This window comes from Parus major, chromosome 3 (assembly GCF_001522545.3).
Source record: "Parus major isolate Abel chromosome 3, Parus_major1.1, whole genome shotgun sequence".
NCBI lineage: Eukaryota > Metazoa > Chordata > Aves > Passeriformes > Paridae > Parus > Parus major.
The window spans coordinates 81,560,874-81,580,384 of record NC_031770.1 but is presented as its reverse complement, the minus strand read 5'-3'; the positions used below and the strand labels follow the sequence as shown (position 1 = coordinate 81,580,384).

General features: G+C 36.3%; 1 protein-coding gene across 1 annotated transcript in view; it reads left to right on the top strand.

The window, feature by feature from the left end:
• The window catches only part of MEI4 (meiotic double-stranded break formation protein 4), a 71,060-nt gene that overhangs the window by 1,590 nt on the left and 49,959 nt on the right, over positions 1 to 19,511 (top strand). Inside the window, exons 2-3 of the mRNA XM_015621532.3 lie at positions 7,697 to 7,945; positions 18,874 to 19,427. Of these exons, the coding sequence (XP_015477018.1) occupies positions 7,697 to 7,945; positions 18,874 to 19,427 (803 nt within the window). The remainder of the gene's footprint in view (positions 1 to 7,696; positions 7,946 to 18,873; positions 19,428 to 19,511) is intronic.

The following is a 19,511-nucleotide window of genomic DNA, read 5'->3' as shown; positions in this document are numbered from 1 at the left end:
AATCCACAGCTTTGTACCAGCTACTAAAAAGAAAATGTCCCAGCTAAAACCAAGATTTGCACAGATTTCCACAGCTTTCCAGGCACTGTTCCAATGTCTCATCACCCTCACAGTAAAGAATTTCTTCCTAATATCTAATCTAAATGTGCCGTCTTTCAGTTTAAAGTCATTCCCTCTTGTCTTGCACTTGTAAAAGTCCCTCTCCAGCTTTCTTGTAATACCTTTTAGGTGCTGAAAGGCACAATGGAGCATTCTCTTCTCCAGGCTTAGCAACCTCAATGCTCTCAACCTGCATTCAGAGGAGAGGTCCTCCAGCCTTCTGATCATCTTCGTGGTTTAGATGTTGAGCCAGATTAAAGTGTAAAAAAGCACTTGTCTATGGACTTCACTGTGAATCCTTGGCAAGTCTCTTCTGTGGTTCGCTCCAGTGCTTCATAAATTATTATTTAGACACTACCTATTTAAATGTGGGTATAGTTCTGTTAGTAGCTATTGTGTATGTAAGGATTCATTCTTTATTCCATGCTGTATGCTGGATTCCTAGCAGTATTCCCTTTTTTCCTTCTCCTCTATTGGAAACATTTCCTTTCTTCTGAACAATCTCATCTTTCTTTCGGCCTGTCTTAAATTTCAGTAAGAAGCACAAAACTAAGGTTTTTAAAATACAGTGGATGCATTCTGGAAGGTTACTTGAGTGAATCAGTATCACTGAAAGATACTGATCTTGTAGGTTTAAAAACCTGTGGAAATGGAATTGTTCAGGTAAAGCCTGAAAGTGTGAAACTGGAAAGGAAATTATGGTGATATTTTAGTAACTATATTTTAAACATGGGAAGAGGAGATAAGCAAAATAGTCTTTGTATAATCCTCCAAACTCTTGATGATTACATTTTTTTTTTTTAACTCCGCTTTGAAATTATGCATTCAAAAGCTACTGTAGTCATAGCAATAGGTAAAACTGGGGAGTTATGGGCTGCTTTCTTGTTGTAACTTGATGGTGTGTAAAGGCTGGGATTGTTTTCCACAGTCCAAATGGCAGCTGTAAATTTATTCTTTATGTAATTATTATTAGCATATATGAAACTTTGTAAAAAAATGAGGGCCTGAATTTCATGGTTTCATAAATTTCATCTCACGAAGCTCTAATGAAAAGTATATCCTCAGTTCCCAAACCAAGTGGATTTACACACAGCTGATTAAGTGAGCACAGTTCTGTTTTGGTAGCAGAAGAAATCTGTGCTGACATAAGAATAGATAAATTTACACCACTGAGTTATACTTTAATTTCTGAGCAGCAGGTTTTGTAGAATAAATTCTCTATTCTGGAAACACATTAGTTTCTTTAGTAGTCAGAATAGTAAAGAGAAACATAGTAATGGTACTGTGTGCCAGATTCACTAAATACTGTTGTGAGTGACACATAAAAAGGGCCTTTTTGAGGAGAAAAAGGAGTGCAAAAGGAAGAATAGGGAGAATATATATACACAGTTTTAAACTACTGTAAAACTCAGGCTGAATTTATTATTTTCAAATGATCTTGTTGAAGAGTGAGGCAAAGAAACTTTGAGGAGCCAAACTGGTTTTTTATGCTTATATAATTCTGAATGTATTTGATGTTTCTCATGTCTTTTATTTGAACCTGTCTGCTATTGTGTGCACTCTAATATGTTCACTAGGTTATTCTCACAAACTTTTTCCATGACTTTTGGGTTTTCTTCTAGAAGGCTTTTTTTTTTTTTTTCCCCTTAGAGATAGCAAAAAGATCTAAAATTACAAACGCCTTTTAAGGGGTGGTACTCTCAGCCTTGCAGAATTTCTCTTGTTAGTTATGTACCTTAAATAGGTCTTTGAAGGTCTCAGCTTTAGCTGCCTGTGGTGCACCAGCTCATCTCAGAGCAGTTGACTGTCCACAGTACATGTGTGTGTATCTGATGTAGTCGTCTTAACACTCTTTGTAGTCCATGGGGGGAAACAAATGTTTCTGGGTCATGACTTTACCACAAAATGTACAGATGACTTGGCTTATTTTTAACATTAGAAATCTCTGTTTCTGCCCATAAAAGAAGTCTAGACAGCTAGCTCAGTTGTAGCCATCTAAACTGTAGTTTTCTGTCGTTAAGAGGTGATAAATCTACATCAAAAATGTTACAGAAATCCGGAAGGATTATGCTTGCTTATGCTCTTAAATTCTCTGAAATGGTTATAATTCAGGAATATTAGTAAGTTCTAAAAATTTTTTTTTCAACTCATTCTTGTTATTTGGATTTGGAGAATTTATAAGATTGGGTTTTAGAATCTAAAATTATTTAAAAATTAGAGTTTGAAGAAATAAATCATGCACATTTAAGTTTCCTTGTGCTTTTGACATAAATGATTTTAAATATTTATTACTTTCAATATTGTTTTACCATTTTGAGTCCATTTGAAAAAAATATGCTGGAGTTATTGTTAAGCTTGTTGTATGAAAAGCAAGTTTTTCCCTCATTGACTATCTCCACATTATATATATTTGTGTATTATGAGCATAGGTTGTTTAAAGTTGACACTGTGGAGTAGCCTTGGTTTAATATACACTTTTACAATAAAAGCTGCTTAATTGGAACACAAGGCATACTTCAGTTCATCTTGATTATGTAGCTGTCCCATTATCATTGTTTATTATATACACAAATGACATTGTGCTAGGCATACCAATTAAATCAAGTTTATTTTATTGTTGCTTAATGTTGTGGCTGTAAGTGTCTGAGTTCAGCCCAGTTCCGTTAGAGCAATTGCAGCATTTTGTGCTCCATCATAATGAGTCAATGTCTTGGTTTCTATTGTATAAAGCAGATGAGGTTACAAAGACGTGGGTAATTTTTTCACCTTATTTGCATTGTGTAATTGACAGGCTAGTTAAAGTGAAAATCATGGCAACAAAACAGTTTTTTTCTTGAATGGTTGTACCTTTAAGGACAGACCATACTCTTAAATTTAGAAGGAAAAGCATTTTTTCTTATATTTAGGGCTGTCTGAAGATTCTTAGCTGTGTAGTAGTGGTGAATGGTAATTTGCTTCTGTCCCAACAAATCTTATTTTTAAATAAAAATTTCACATGTGAAGAAAACTGAGCCCTGGAATGGTCTGGAAATTATATGAATTACAGTCTTTTTTTTATCTTATGCTATTCATTTTTTAAATTATTTGTGAAATTTGTATGTTAGTGGTCTGAATAACAAATGAGTGTCCTGATATAATCCGTAAGGTTTTGTCTATGACATTTGCAGCACTTTCCTCCATTATTAGCCATGAATTTTGTGGCCAAACTTGGAAATCACACCTAAGATCTATAGTTCTTTGACATTAATGAGTCAAAGTGTTGAATTATTCCAAGTGAGTTTAGGTCTTGGGTTTGGTTTGAGATACCCTATAATTTTAAATCATAGCATAATGTAGCTATCTTCCCCCCGTTTCTCTCTGAGTTACCTGTTTCCAAGGTCAGTGAGAAAACTGTATGTACCACTCAGAAGAGTGAATTATATAAAATTCACCTCCTTTACCCATAAACATCCCTTAAAGATTTCTTAAAATCACCTTCTGCACATGGCTGATTCTTTGAGTCATTAACCCTTAACATTTCAATCTCTTCATGTGAGCTGCTGCATCAAATGCAGCTGCAAAACAGGACTGGCAGGTTGGTCAATTAGGGTAGTGCTTGTGAATCAGATTTATCCTGGTTCTTTCTGTTATCCTGTTTCCTACTTACTTCAAAGGTCTTCAGTGGATCTTGCACCATATCTCAGTTCCCCTTGATTAGGTTAAACAAAGCTGAAAGAGACAGTTGATCATTTCTTTTGTAATTATTTCAGCCGGTGAATAATTGCTCAGCAATCTTCTACGGCTGGGATCTCAGCAGGTCTGTGGGTTCTCAGTACCCTCTCCCTGCATGAGAGCTGGAAGCATGGGATGTCGTTCTTGTGTTGGAGATCTGTAGACTTAGCCCTGTTCAACAATTAGTTTTTAACTAATTGTGTCTTGTGAGAGCTCTTCATTATTAGCTTGTGGATTGAGGGGTTTGCATAGGGAACCTGTCACCAGATGGTTGTTGGTGAGCTGGGCCCTGCTTCCAGCAGTTTACAAGGGATTACTGGTTCTCTTCCTTAACACTCAGTAATGACAGGAATGAAGCTTTGGATAATTCTTGAACCTTTCTCTTTGTCTTTATGTCATTTATATGTTAGCAGCTAAAATTAGACTGGTGAGTGTTTTCTACTCTTGTTTGGGTACTTGTCTCAGTCAAAGAAAGTTTTTGGTTTGCTTCTAAAACTTTTTTTCTGGCCAACCAGTGGTGTAATTTCTGTGCTGATAGGAGCAAAAACATTATTGATAAAACTCTGTAGCTGCCAATATGCTTTCAGTGGAATATATTTGGTGGTTCAGCACTTCCCGAGAGCAACAGATTGCTGTGCAATTTTTGCTAATGCACAGTTGGCCAGCATCCCCATATTTCTAATAGCATCATCCGGTGTGCTATTTTCTAGAAGAGTTACATAGTAGTTTCTGAGAGAGCAGTTGTCCCTTTAGGCGAATGGTGAAAAACCTCAATCAATTCTTAGAGCTTCTGCTTTTCAATACACAAACTTATCTTTTCCTAACCAGAGAAGAAATGAGGAGAGATGGTGATAGTGTCACTAACATAAAACAAGTGAAAGATCTTAATATGCTCCATAGAATCTTTAAGAAGTCTCTTCTTTCTGGAAATGCATTCAGGAATATTGCTATTTGTCATTAATTATCTGTTTTTAAACAAGAGATTTTGTGATTTCAACAGAATGACTTCTCCAAAAACTGCACTGTGTCTTTTTCCTAAGAACCAGCTGTGTTTTGTGATCTATCCTGCTGTAGAGTTGTTTGGGGTTTTTTGTAACAGCATCTTTATAAGTAATTTTTTCCAGAAAATGAGTGAGTTTTTGCCACCAGAATATCTCCCTAAACTCATTCTAAACTATAGAAACTCATTCCCTAAACTCATTCCTACTGTAGAAATGAGTCTCTATAAGATAATAGAGGAAAATGCCTCCCTCAAACCCCAAAACGCATTAATTCATTAATTAAATGTATGTCTTAAGTGTTAAGGTGGAATGCTGTTTAAGATTCTCAAAGCAAAATTAGGTAATGGTTCATGTGGTTTTATATGACTCACTAGGGATACATCTACTTCAGAAAATAGCATTTTGGAATGTTGTGGTGGAAAGTTCCTTTTACTTGTCTCCATTGTACTGTTACCCTGTGCGCTAAGGTTTTTGTTATGCTTAAAACATAGCAGTCCCTTTCAAAACAAAATGAAAAAGTGACTTGGTAATGGGTGGGTGGTCAAAAAAATGCTACCAAAGTAGCATTTCACACTAGTATCATAGTGTAATATGTCAGTGGTCAGACAGCAACTTTGTATTTTCTATGTAATACTATGCCCTGTTAGGAGAAACAGAATACAATAAATAAGGCATTGGTGGTGACTCTGATGATAAAAGGCACCTGAGCATTCATAAAATGCTGGAAAAAATACCACTCCCTGGCCCGTACTGGAATGTTGGTCATTTTGCAACTTCTGTGAAAATAATTTAAAGGAAAATACTAATACTGACAAAACATGTTTTGAAGCAGAAAGTAAATATGTGTTTATCCTTAAAAGGAAGATGAATCAGGAAACTTTGGCAGAGTAGTCTCTGGAGGTACCAAAATGTTAAACAAGCAGTTTAAGACATTTTTCTGCCTGCCCTAATTTATCGTTCTGCTCTGCACAGGGACTTGGTAAAAATGGTGCTTGACAAGCACTGTTTGAGTAATATCTGGGTGAAATTTCTGTTGATGAGATAATCTGGGAAGCACCTTTCAGATTCAAAGCCCAGTGTTTTGGATACTTTACTGTTTAATCTCCTTTCAGTGTGTTCCATGTATTTCGTTTTATTCACTGCTTTGAAGGCAGTTCCATTACTTGCATGCTTTTGTATTTTTAAACATTTCCTTTGATGTATTAGGCAAGCAAGAGTCTTACACCAGTTAGCTGTCCCACAGTTGTGATAATCCTTTGAGATTGAGAGAATCAATTTCTGCTTCTCACTGAAATTCTAGATATTAATTGAAAAGTTGTGTGAAATAGATTTTCTTTATTAGAAATTTTGCAAAAGTACCATTTAGTGTATAACTGCTTTAAGTAAGGGATATATACTGTATAGTTCAGTTTCTAAAGGTTTACTATTTAATTAACTTTAAGAATGCACTGGTGGCTTAGCTTAGATGATTTTGCCTTGACACATAACAGGAATGGAGTGTTTCAAGTAGAGAGAGGAGTAGCCTAAAATATAGCTGTAGGTAAATAGATCCCAAAGAATTTTTGCACTCTTGTTCTTTGTGCTCTGTACTACATAAAGTGTTAACTGTCTGCTGTGTCTGAATGGACAGTGTGCAAGGAGTGCACAGGGATTGTTTGTGCATTTCAGAATTATTTTAAAAGTGAAAGAAATACTTAAAAAGCAGTGCTTTCTGTAAGTGTCCCTGATGGATAAATGAATATATGATGATTTATGACTTACTATCCAAAGTTGAGTAGAACCAGAGGAAGAAATCAGCTTAGTAATAGCAGATGATCTGATGAAAGGATGACCTAAAATAACTTTTTCAAACCTGTGCTGTGACTTTTTCAGAGTTGCTCAACACAACTTAATCGTGCTTAACCTACAGTTTTGACAGATAACAAGAAAAAAACAGCATTGGGAGAAACACATAGATGTCAAGGTTAGGGTGAAAGTGATTTTTTTTTCTTAAATTATCATTTTGGGAGTCATGTTTTTTTCAGGAAAAGAATGCATTGAACAACCGAATGAAAATGGTGTGAAATTAGGGAAAAAAAAGTAACTTTTCTAATTTGACAGAGTGGTTAATATTAGTTTGTTTTAATTTCCCATTTTCCGTCTCTACTCCTAGGCTCTGTGCTGTTGCACATGATGCAATTATCTATTTAAATATTTTATTTCTCTGACTCTTAATAATGCTTTTTGCCCATCCTCAGTGTTTGTAACAAAGCTTATAAAACTGTCTTCTCTTACCTTACTAGGCACTTGCATCACTTTGAAGCTGTCTGCTTAGCTTTCTGCAGGCTTGATGCTTAATGTAGACTTAAAACTTCAAGGGCATCAATACCAGGTGTACAAAACCAGAGACAGCCTCAAAGTTTTATCTTTTGGGTACTGGGACTTTGTGGTAAACTTTCAAGAAATTATATGTATTGTATTTAAGTATAAATAATCCCAAATGAATTTTTCTGTCATAGGTTTAGAATTCTTTTGCGGGGGGGAGGGAGTGTCAGGGTGGGTTTCTTGAAGTTAATATTTTTACTTCTTTCATCCTTGTTTTAGTGGAGATTACATTTGCCTTTAAAATTTTGCTAGGATAAGCCTATTTGAAGTGCTTACCATTTCCACAGTTATTCTCAAACACTGGATTTTATTTTTATAGCTGAGTGCAGCTCATGGTATGTTCTGTTTTTGCACAGATGCTTGTGTTTCTGTTCTCCTTGGTGATTTTGGAATGCACTAGAAATTAAAGGATTGGCCTCACTATTGAACAGTTTTCAAAGACAAGAAGATATTGTGCATAATTTCCTTAATGGAGTCATTGTGAAGTAACCTTTTTGTTTTCTGTTTTTCTAATGCAATAGAAATCAAAGGCAGAAGAGAAAATGAAATTTCGTTTTTGAAAATATCAAAACTAGCATTGGCTTTTGCAATTATCCACTCAAAACCACCAGGGAAGAGTTCCAGAGAATACACAGAGTACCTTTCCAAAATTGTATCCAAACAAGATTTTGGATGGAAACGGAAAGTGGAAGTGCTGGAAGCTGAAGTTCTTCGATTACGACAGGAACTTCTTTTGAACAGGATCTCTCCAAGATTCTGCTTGGAAAATAGTAAGTTACTCAAATATTTCTGGCTGTGTTGCAATAGCAAGGAACCAAGCAGCTTTCATGTTGCCTGTACCATTTCTTGTACTTAGCTTTGAGAGTGTTCAGTGTACTGTTTTTTGTTTTCCCCGAAGTTCTGAGATAGTGAGACACTTAATTCATTTGAAATGGGATTTTGCTTGAAAATTTGATGCTTATGAAGAATTTATATATTTAACCTTCAGAATCAATATGTATTATACAAAAAAATTGCAGGCAAAACTTGTCAATACACAATGTTGCTATATAACCTTGAAAATACTAGTTTGTAAGAGCTAATATGTGTTTACATTTGGAATGTGTCTTAAAGACATATTTCATATTTTTTAACCACCCTAAAGATTTTACAATCATAATTTAAGCCTAAAGTGTTGGAAGCAATAATCCCTAATATAGGTAACAGGGCTGTATATCTGTTATTTCTGTGAATGTTTTTCATGGCATATGATAAAATATTGTGAGTCTGATATTATTGATTCAGGAAAGCTTTTAGTTAAAGACTAAAAAAAAAAGTCTCAAACAGCACTGTTTTTCTGACTTGTGCATGTGTAGTAAGTCATGCTCGATTTAAGATATCAGTGGCACCATGTGAGCTTGAAAATAAGCAGTGGAGGATTTCTTCAGGCTCTGGGGAGATACTTTCCTGTGAGATGGAGGTCAAAACACTCTGGGCTGAAGGAGAGAGAAAGTTCACTGTTGAGGGCATCTCTAAAATCAGGATGTATAGCTAATTGTATTATGACTTGAGATTTTTAGAAGGTTCCCTGGTGGAAAACTTGATGAGGCTTTACCCTACTGTTTCTGTACTGAAACAGTAGTGTCTTTATTGCCTTGCCTAAAGATTTCTAATTGGTAACATTGACTGATGGAGGGATCATTAGACTTCAGCTACAAGTTCTAATGGTGTATGTATTTAATTTGTATAATAGAACTTTTCTCTACAGGGAAGTGATTTAATGACTGTTGTTACTTTGTTGTTGTCTATTTTCTGCAACCTATTGCAAACATGACATTTAAGACTAAAAGTAACCTTTAAGATGCAGTTTCCAACAGGTGTCTTATGTTTTGAAGAACTGGCTGCAAATTATCAGGAGAAATTTATAAACATGTAATATCTGGAGAGGATATTCTAATTGTGGATTAAGCAGAACACAGCAAAAACTACCATTTAGCAAAACATAGCAAAGAAAATCAATTCACTTGCAACTTCTATGTTCTAATTTTTTGAAAGATTCTCTGAACTCTAAATTTTAATTGTGAGATAGGCAGAGGAAACTGCCCCTGGCAGATAACACTTCTTGCAAGGGATGTTAATTTTAAGTGCCCTAGTCACACTGAAGTTTGCTCACAGACTTCAAATGTGATAAATCTTTTCTAATTTTAGATGTCTTATACATATATAGATGTCACTGTTTCTGCTGAGTGTGCATTCATGATTACAGTTCCACTGGATACAAATGCTTTTGAATAAGGAAAGATTGTTAATGGTACCTGATGGAATATCTGTTGGTGAGATCTATGCACTCATTGGGGTATCGAGGTGATGATATATATCAATAGCAGAACATCTGTGGTTGGCATGTATGGGAAGATGGTTGTAGAAACAGGGCCTACCTGAAATAAGGGCCACTACACCACTGACATCTTTTGCCCCAAGATAAAAAACAATACTTCTTGTGTGTGTTGTGCCAGTTTTGAGATTTTTCAAGCCCATGGAGAACAGAAGCTAAAGAGTGGCTACTGCTGAGATACAAAGGCACAAGGAGATTGAATCTAAGTTAGGAGAAAAAGTGGTAATAAGTGGTATTTCATCCTTTCAAGTGAAACTGGAAGCTGCTATAGATCCATCAAGCCATCATTTACAGGTTTACCACCTAATATTATACCAGAGGTATGTTCTTTAGGGCTGAGGGTGATAACTAGGATTGTTTTTAGCACCAAGTAATCTGCAGAAATCCTGGCTCCTTTTCCTCCTCCACTCATTTCTCCAGCCTCATTTCTAGAGTTAGTTTTCTGCTTTAAATAATACAGCTTCTTAAAAATGTTTCAAACCCTCAGCCTTTCTATGGCTTTCTTCTGTTTTCAGTAACAGCTCTTTAGATACAGGAATATCTGAGTTTCACAAAATCCACCACCAGAAAAATCTCATGCAGTAAGGATGAGACTGCATTTATTCCTGCTGGTGCCTCTTGAAAACTGAAGAGTTTGAGTTCTTCTGCCCAGGTTCACTTTGCAGCTGTATCTTTTCTGCTTTGCATCTCGAATGTGAGAGCTTTCCCTTCCCACCTGCTGTTTGTAGTAATAGTAGTAGGTCTTTCAGAAGCTTCAGGAATGATTAGAAACTGCCCATGGAGTTTTATTTCCCTAATGTGAGAAATTTGTGAGCTCTTTGAAGCTGTGGTACCTGTTTTCCCCCTCCACATAAGGTTGAGCACAGTATGGATGTGCAAATACATGAAGGATAAATAAAAGAAAATCCATTTTTAAAAGAAATGGTGCCTAAATTTCTTTGTCCCACCTGAATAGTTCTTTGTCCGCAGAGACACTAAAACAGTTGTGGGTTCCTAACTTAGGGGGAGAAGCATGCTTTGCTGCAGGTGAGCTGCTTGGTGATATGAGTTCTTACAGATTAATGTGTCTTTTATGAAAGTGCAGTGGTGAGTATTCACTGACTGTGCTGTGTCTGGAAGTTCCTTACTTGACTTATTGTTCAGTTGTCTTTCTGAATACCTGGGCTCTATTCCTTGGTGGTGCTTTTGGCTATATGTCAATCATATGAGGAGGAAGAGAAACAAATCTTTTTGCAATTTTCTGTTATTTTTCACCTTGACAGTGTTGTCCTGACAACTATGCTCATGGGTAGAAAAAAAAAGTCAAATTTCATATTAAATCAAAGTTTCATGCCTTTCTTTGATCCAGATTAAAATTTCACAGAAAGAAGGATAGAAACTTCTTGGTGTTATTCTAAGAATAAGCATTTATAGTACTTGAGCATTGTGCTGTCACTGCTTTGGGGCAACAAGAAAAGACAAAGGGTCTTACAAAGCATTGATGAATTGATAGGTTCATGGATTGGAGCACCTGTCCTCTAAGACAAATTCCTTCACTCTTACCAGTTCATAAAATCAATGATCGTATTGTTTCTTGGCAGAAAAAAAGTGTTGAAGGGCTCTGAAAAGCCTGCAGCTGTTACTCCAGCCCAAGAAGGCATGAATGCAGTATTCTACCCTTTTTGTGCCAAGCATGTATTTTAGGAATGACAGTTTAGAGGATAGATGTTTATTATCTTGGTTGGTTCCAAGTGATACTCTTGAAGGTTCCAAATTGATTATCCAGAGTATATGCTTAGCAAAACTTGTCGCAAATGTTCCCTCTTCCTTAGCTTCACCTTCAAACTTGGTTCAAGTTATTCCATTCTTATGCACCAGGTAGGAATTTACTGAACTGCTTGCTCCTCTAACTAAAATAAAAACCAGATTATTTTCACCACATACCTTTTTAGAATTTGTTTACTCTACCTTTTATAGATAATTTACAGTAGAACTTCTGCCATGTCTTGGAGTTCCCTCCTGTTTTTAGCCTCCACAGTAGCACATGTGCCAGCCAGCCTACCACAGTGTGTCTGTGTGTTTAAGGAAATGATGACCTCTGAGTCACAGTGTGATTAACCTGGATGTCTGATTTTTAACTGTATCCTGTTTTTTATCCTGGGGCTGTGTTTCACCTTTCAGGATACTGTCCCCTAAATTCTATTCCCTGTGTCAAAGAAGCTTGTATCTTTTTTTGGGGAATAATACACAGAGGAAAAAAAAAGAATTTTTATCTCCTGCTTCACTCATTAATTTGGTGTGTTTCTTGAGGCAATTAGTTGTATGTGTGGAAAAAAGAGAACAACTTCCTTTGTAGATTAGCACAAATGAAAACACTGCAGTCTCATTTCTTCTCACTGGGAGTTTATGGAACTGGAACCAGCCAGTTCAACAGCTGAAGTAAAACTGATTATAAACATTTCATAGCTACAGTTTACCAGCAGCCTTGCTTTGGGCCACAGAATTCAGCCTTCTCTTCCCTTTCCACTTCCCTGTAAGTCCTGGCTCGGAAATTTCTTGCTCAAAAGGGAGAGGCAGAAACTCTGGGTGCTCATCTTATACCCCAGGATTTCCTGGGTAGACAAAGACAGGATCAGATAAGTCCTGCTTTGATGATGGCATAAAAAATGATGGCCAGTCAAAATATTTTCTGAATAATTGTATTTTAAACTTCTGAAAGGGCAAAGCTCTCCATCATGACTTAAGTAATGTAGCTTGTGATGTTTCCTCTGCCTCCTTACATGAAAACGAGTGGTGAGAGAACATAATTGATAATAGATTTTTAAAGCTCATTTTCAAAGAGGAGCCAATCAGTTGAATTCAGAAAGGTCAGACCAGAACCTGAAGATTTCCTCAGTGGGTATGTTATCTGCAGCCTCATAAAGGAGTCTTCTTTGTTAGTGGGAATAACTGCAGTCCACATCTCACTGAATAGTAATACAAACACATTTGTCTATTTCTGGGGAGGGAATTATTTCCCTCCCCAGAAGGTAGATGAAATAGTGTGAAATGTGGATTTGCATATGTTGTAAATAGCACTTAGCAACAATTTTAGTTCCTATGACATTGAAATAAGGTAGAGGACTACAGACTAGAATTTCCAAGTTACCATGCTCTGTTTGAGGAAAAGCTATTTTTTTCAGGTTAGTGTGTGTAAATCAGCAGCTGTTACAGATTGTTGTGTCCTGTCATCACTTTCCCCCCCTGGTATTTGGAAGGAGTACAAAAGCACAACAATTGCAGAGGAACTGTCAGCCTCTGAGGGGTATCTTTTACTTCTGTCTTCCTTTTTGTAAGGTCAGAGGATTCTCCACTGGCCAGCAGTCAACTCTTAATTTGATGTTGCCATAGAAAACAGTTCTGATTATTTTTTCAGGTGCTTAGGGATGTGATGTTTCTGCATAAAGACATTCTACCTCTCTACATCTTGCCTCTCCATCCACCTCAAATAAGAACAGGTGTCTTTCTCTCCATACAGATCCATAAGGGCAGCCCAGTGTGTCATCTCAACATTTTTTTCTCTAAGGCATAGGGCTGTCAGACAAACTGTACTTCAGAAATGTCATTTGACATCTTAAGTGTACTGGTGTATTCCCATGCATCTACCAGTGGTAATGCTGCAAGTAGGCAGCATGGCAAGCAATGTCTCACAACTTAAGAAGTATTTTATGTTGTTATGAGGAGAACAAAGAAATGAGAGCAGATCTGTGAGATGGCAAAAATGAAGTTAAATTGTGTTTAGCACAGATTTATAGGAATATGACTCTTGGAATATGATGATGAGATAAATCTGTTCTCCATAATTGTATTGACACAAAGAGGAACTTTATGAAAGCTGAGGCCTTTTCAGGATAATTAAATAAGTTAATTTGCAATCTGCAAAAAGCACCAGCTGGAGTGTAATGATTCACTGAAATCTCAGAGTACTGCTCCTTCCATGGATAACAGGTCTGTTTTGGTTGTGGAAACTTTCTCCCTTTGAAAACAGGTGCTGCCTGTCTTATCCAATGGCATTGCTACAGCTGTTCTAAGCATATACTTGGGGTAAAGGGGCCCAAGAAGCATCCTTTTCTTTCCAGATTTCTGTGTAAGGAACCCATTCAGAGGCAAAACCAACCCAGTTTTCCAAGCAAGAAAAAAAATTCATTACTATTTGATTAATTTGTTATAAGATGCATAGTGATTATTAGGAATTAGGTTTATAAACGCAAGGGGAATTAGTGTAGATTAATTTATTTTCTTCTGGGTAACAGAATGATAGTTTTGGGGAAAACTGTATGTATACAGTATAAACAGGTTAAGAAGTGTGGCCATGGCAATTAGGATCCTTTTGCCTTCAATTTCACTGTGGGGAGCTAGGAATCGGTCAATTTTTTTCCTGGAAATACAGAATCACAGAATGGTGGAGGTTGGAAGGGGCTACTGAAGATCATCTTGTCCAAGCCTCTTGTCAAGCACAGTCACCTAGAGCCAGTTGTGCAGGACCATGTCCCAATATTTTCTAAGTATCTCTGAGGATGGAGATTTCCCAACCCTTTTGGGTAACTTAAACCCAACTCAAACTTAGGATCTAGTTCGTCAAGCAGGTCTTTGTATCCTTCTGGATATATAAAGACAGAAAAGCCAAGTGTTTATACCATGTTGTATTAAAGAATAGTGATGTTTTTATGAAGGCACACTTTAGCTGATTTCCTAGGGAGTCCACTTCATTTTAGCCTTCAGCTCCCTCAGTTGCATCCACATCATTGCAGTCTTCACTGGCTGCTATTTCCCGTCTTTTAGCAAAGCCCAGTGTGTTTCATAATGCAGAACATTATTACAAAGACATAATGCTTACAGTATAGTACTGTCAGTTCAGTCAGGTAGTCTTTAAAGGTAACATTAATTCATGTAGTATTTTGAAATATCCCCTGTCTGGCTTAGAACTCAAATTTCAGTCATGTCATTGAGATGGTCAATATCGTAAAGCTTGTCTGATCTTTTGTTGTCAAAGCTGCCTGATGAGCATTAACTGACTCAAGTATCTTTACTGCAAGTTTGCTTTATTTGACTTGAACTGCAGAAGATCTGTGCTGTCATCTACAGAGATCCCTTAAAAATGAATGTTTATATCCTCAAAATCCTTCTCAGTTCTCACTGAATTCTAAACGTTTAGTGCTTTCTGTAAGCAAAATCCCTAACAAATTGAAGTATATTCTTTTAAGCCTTTAGAGGAGCATTTAAACCCTAGCATTGAACAATTTGAGAATTTTACATACTCAGTCCTATATTAATTTCTTTGAAATTATCCCTAAATGGGATAAATATGTCAGCATGCACCTTTAGCATAAAAAATCACCTTGCATTTAAACAAAATACTTTTCTTTTCCAAGCCAGTTACAAAAAAAAATACCCCATGGAGATGCAGAAGCAAATTGTGGGATAAAAGGCTTCTAAAACTTCTTATTTGGAGAATTCTAATATTTTCTAATATTCAACAATATTTTGGCATTATTATTATGGAATAATGAACGTAGAAGTTTGCCTTGGTTCCAGGCAGGACAACAATGGGGTGCTAAAGACATAAGAGTTCATGAAGGAGGGGAGTTGTTTTTTTCTTCAATCAGCTTGGTTAGTAATGAAAACAGCAGAACAGAGTTACATATGAAAGAAAGGCAAAGAAACTGCGTGGGGTTTTAAATAAGAAAATAAACTTGATTTATTGTTCAGGGAAAGTGCATTTCAATCAAACCAATCAATGAAAATTAAGTGAAGAATAACAGAGCCCTGAGAAATGTAGACATGGACATACTTTCAGTTTTTCGTTTCCTTTTAGAGGTTATTGACTGAATGCCTGCTTGGAAAGAAGAATGCCATATCATTAAAGAGGTTTCTATGAATGTCTCATCTTTACTTGTCTCTTGTTTTTTCTTTTAGAAGTGGAACTGAGAGTATCAATTGTAACTGAGTTTTAAGAGAGATTTACATATCTGATGTCAGTGGTTTTGATTTTCAAGTGATAATCCATGTGTCTGCTCATGAAATGAGAGAATATAAACAATGTCTAATGCTTGAAACTGAGGTAGTTTTTTCTTTGCAGAGTTCAGATCATGTCTTCACCTTGCTTCTCACCTCTGCCACCTTCAAGTCACTTTTCTGTTCTGCAGTCCCTGTTGGTGGTGGAACTGCAGGTAGATTAAGTTTATTGAAAGCCTTGAAGATTGTTTTACTATTTCACAGCAATTTCATCAGTTGAGAACTCTTCCAGTTTTTAAATTTAGAACTTCATGCATTTGGCCTTTCTGATTCAAATGTTCTCTGGTCTGAGGCAGCCACCAGCAGAGTGCCTTAAGAATGCATCTTCTACCACTCTAGCTCCTAATACACAGATCTTATACAAGCTGCCTCTTCTACTCGACATTGGGTAGTGAGAGAATGAATATGGGAGATGAGATTGACTTCGGTGTTTTCTAGAGCTCTGCTTCCTTAGGACTCACTGAAGACTCCCTATTCTCTAGTCATGGGCTGGTTGGCACCTCACTGCCCTGATGAAAGCCTATGTTTTGTACAGTTTGTACATCTGAGTTCTAGTGCCTGCACACCTTGCTGACACACTGCGCAGTATCTATGGCACTCCCTCATCCCTTGAGTGGCTTCTGATTTTCAGGCCATACTCTTTCTGCCTTAGGGGATATGTATAGAGGGATGTGAGTTCTTCAACCTTTGCACCCCAAGGCTCTCTGTGGGACCACATCTTGCTTTGTTTCTCAGCTCAGGATCTTAACTTAGTAAGGAGCTAAAGTCCTAAATTAGAATTAAAAATTTAAATATTACCTGAATTTGATGTGACAAATTTAAGGTCACTGTAAAATTGTTCATGACCAGATATTTCATTACTTATGGTGTTGTAAAATTTGTGGTCACTTTATCACACACACTAAATTTTCATATTTCTTGTTCCAATACACTTATAGTCAAATGTTCTTGAAATTAGTATTTAAGGATTCTTGTTAGTCTGAGGCAGGCTTAATGGCATTCCTTTTATTTATTTATTTACTTGATACCCACATGGTGTGAACATCAAGACTATTTTCTCATTTCAGTAGTAGGTAAAGTACAAAGTGATGAGTTTAGCTTCTTTCAAGAAAGAAATTACAAGGTATTTCTAGATATTTTGAGGGAAATAACAACTATTTCCTGGTGCTTTTTTTTTTTTTTTACAACAGAACTGCCACCTCCTTTCCAAATGACTGGAACATGTAAATGGCTTAACAATTTTAAGCATTTTATGTTACTCATTTAGCTGGAAATATTGGGGGAGAGGGAGATATTGATATTGGGGGACTTACTGTAACAGGGTTTTCTGGAAGCTCATTATGGAACAGGAGTTTGATATTGCAGTGGATAGGAACCTAACCATAAATGCAGCATTATCTCCTAGTAAAAGGAATGCTTAATTGAATACCCTACCTCTTTTATTTGGGAACATCTTAAGCTTGGTTTCTGTGGATATTACTGTACTAGTCTTCCCTTTCTCTTTTCTTCACCTTTCTCTTCTGTTTTTTTCATTAAATCCTCATGAGCAATTTTCATGTTGTTCCATGGGATTAAGAACAGGAACAAAACAACCATATAGTGGAACTCACAGAAGATGGATTCTCTTGAAAGGCTTATTTTCCTTAAATGGCATCAAAAACAACTTTCCATTTTTTTCTTCTGAAATGTGTTTTGCTCAAAACCCTAGGGAGAGAAGACATGAATGATGGATGTCTGTTCCTGTTCGTCAGACCTTTGCTTCTTTGCTTGCTTTCCCAGTTTGGGTATGCAGGGCATTTGGAAACAGTGTTAATCTATAAAATCCTAGGCTGGCCTTAAATGTCCAGCTTTTCCTACCTCCTTGAAATGGCAATTGATTTCCCTACAGTTAGCCCTTTAATTTTGAGTCAGCCGGTACCGATACTGTGCAATTTCAAATATGTCTGAATATTAAAGACATGAAAATCAACACTGAATAGTATAAACCACATTTCCAGTTTTGATCTCAGTAATAGTACTTTCATTGGTACTGGGATTTTTTCAGAGACTGAATTAATTGTCAGAATAAAATTGAAATGGTGAATTTAATGAAGTCTGTAATAAAATTTTTGAGTAGTGTTTTATTAACATACAGAGTACTGTGGGTTGCTGCTTAGGGATGTTTTCTGTCTTAAAAATGCTTTTTTAACTTGCTATGAAATATAACATTTATTTCCTGTGAGGCCAAACCTTCTATAATTTATTTTAATTTAAGAATACAAAGGCAGAGGAGTATAGTACTGGATTGGATCCTAGTGGAAAAAGATGGTATAGGCATGTTTTCCAAGAGTGAGAGGGGGAGAAGTTTGTGACTCTGCCGCAGTAAGCAGGGCTGAGCCAGGAGATGGTCAGATGGGGTTCTAGCCTTGCCTCATGTCACTGAGATGTTTATGTGTGTTGGTCTTCACTTCTCTGGCTTGTTTTGACAGTGATCTTTTGGCAGAGGTAGCATGTAGAACAGGTGTCTTTTGTCACCTAGAGCTGAGTTTATGTCAAGATGCATTGTCTTCAATGTATTTAACGTGTGTAATGGGATGAAAGAGATTCTACAGTTGCACACAAAAGTAACTTATTGGTGTGAATGTATTGTATACCTCTTGTAATGTAGTTTGTGTGTCTTTGAAGGAGATGGTATGAGATAGGTGATGACTGAAGAAGCTTTTGATTCTGAATGTTCCTCTTTGTTAAATAATGAAAAAATCAAACCTAATGTTCTGTTCAACTTTGACTGTTAGAATTTCTTTCCTGACTGGGGAGAGAGAGTACACATAAAAAAGAATATTTTATTTGATGCAGTTACAGTAACAGATTTTCACTGCCTTTTAAAAGCAGTCTGAGTTTTTGAGAATAAAAGCAGCGAAAATGTTTGGAGGACCAGAAATTTACATGCATTTTCTTCCCTGGAAATTAATGGGAATATAGATGTTCACTTAAATTGTTTGGTTTATGTCTACTTAAATTATATATATGAAAACTTAAAATTTCTGACAGTTTTAAAATTACTATTCGTATTACTGTGAGTGTAAAACATCTTGTTCACAAATAGACATTAACCTCTGAAAATTTTGGCTTTAATTTAAAAAGATCTTCTTCCACAGCTAAATTCTAGTCATGGGAAGATCATGGGGGGTGAACATACACAGATATTACATGATTTTTTCATAGAAGCAAAAAGGAGAAGATACTTATGGCACTTTCAATAAGCATGTATTTAAGCATCGCACAAATGTAATTTTCATGTTTGCATTTCAGGAAAACAGGATACTTCTGCTGAAACTCTTCTGGGTCAGGAACATATAAACCCCACAAGTTACTCAAGCCAGCTAGAAGACTCTGGATGTGATGTCTGTAATGACTCTGCATTTGATTCTTTAGGCATAGCTTCAGATTTTCACCAATCTGAGCATAATGTCAGCAAACATTGGTTGGAAAGAGTTCCCCCGCTGCATCTTTTCCATACTAGCAAGGACCAATCTCTGACTGCTCCAGTGCATTTTTTGCAATGCTTGCTTGAAATAAGAAAACTGTCAGAAGGAGGAAGTCTTCAAGCAGACTTTTCACAGCTTGAGAATGATTCTTTTACCATATGCAATTCAGTGTCTCAGTTGCTTGATGGACTGACTGTTTTTTACAACAGTCCCAAATTCCCAGCTCCAAGTTTCCTTTCTGAAGGAGTTTGTGTTCTGATCAGTTTGATAACTGATACTAAATTATCTAATCATGTTTTGAAGAAGTGTTTCAAGAAGATGGAAGAATTTAAGAAAAATCTAATTCAAATTATTTTAAGAAATAGGAGTGTCAATAGGGTAAGTTTAAAACATTTTCCTTCTTTCATATCCAACTTCCATATACTGTAATATTCTCCTGGTTTTATGCATTTTTAAAATACC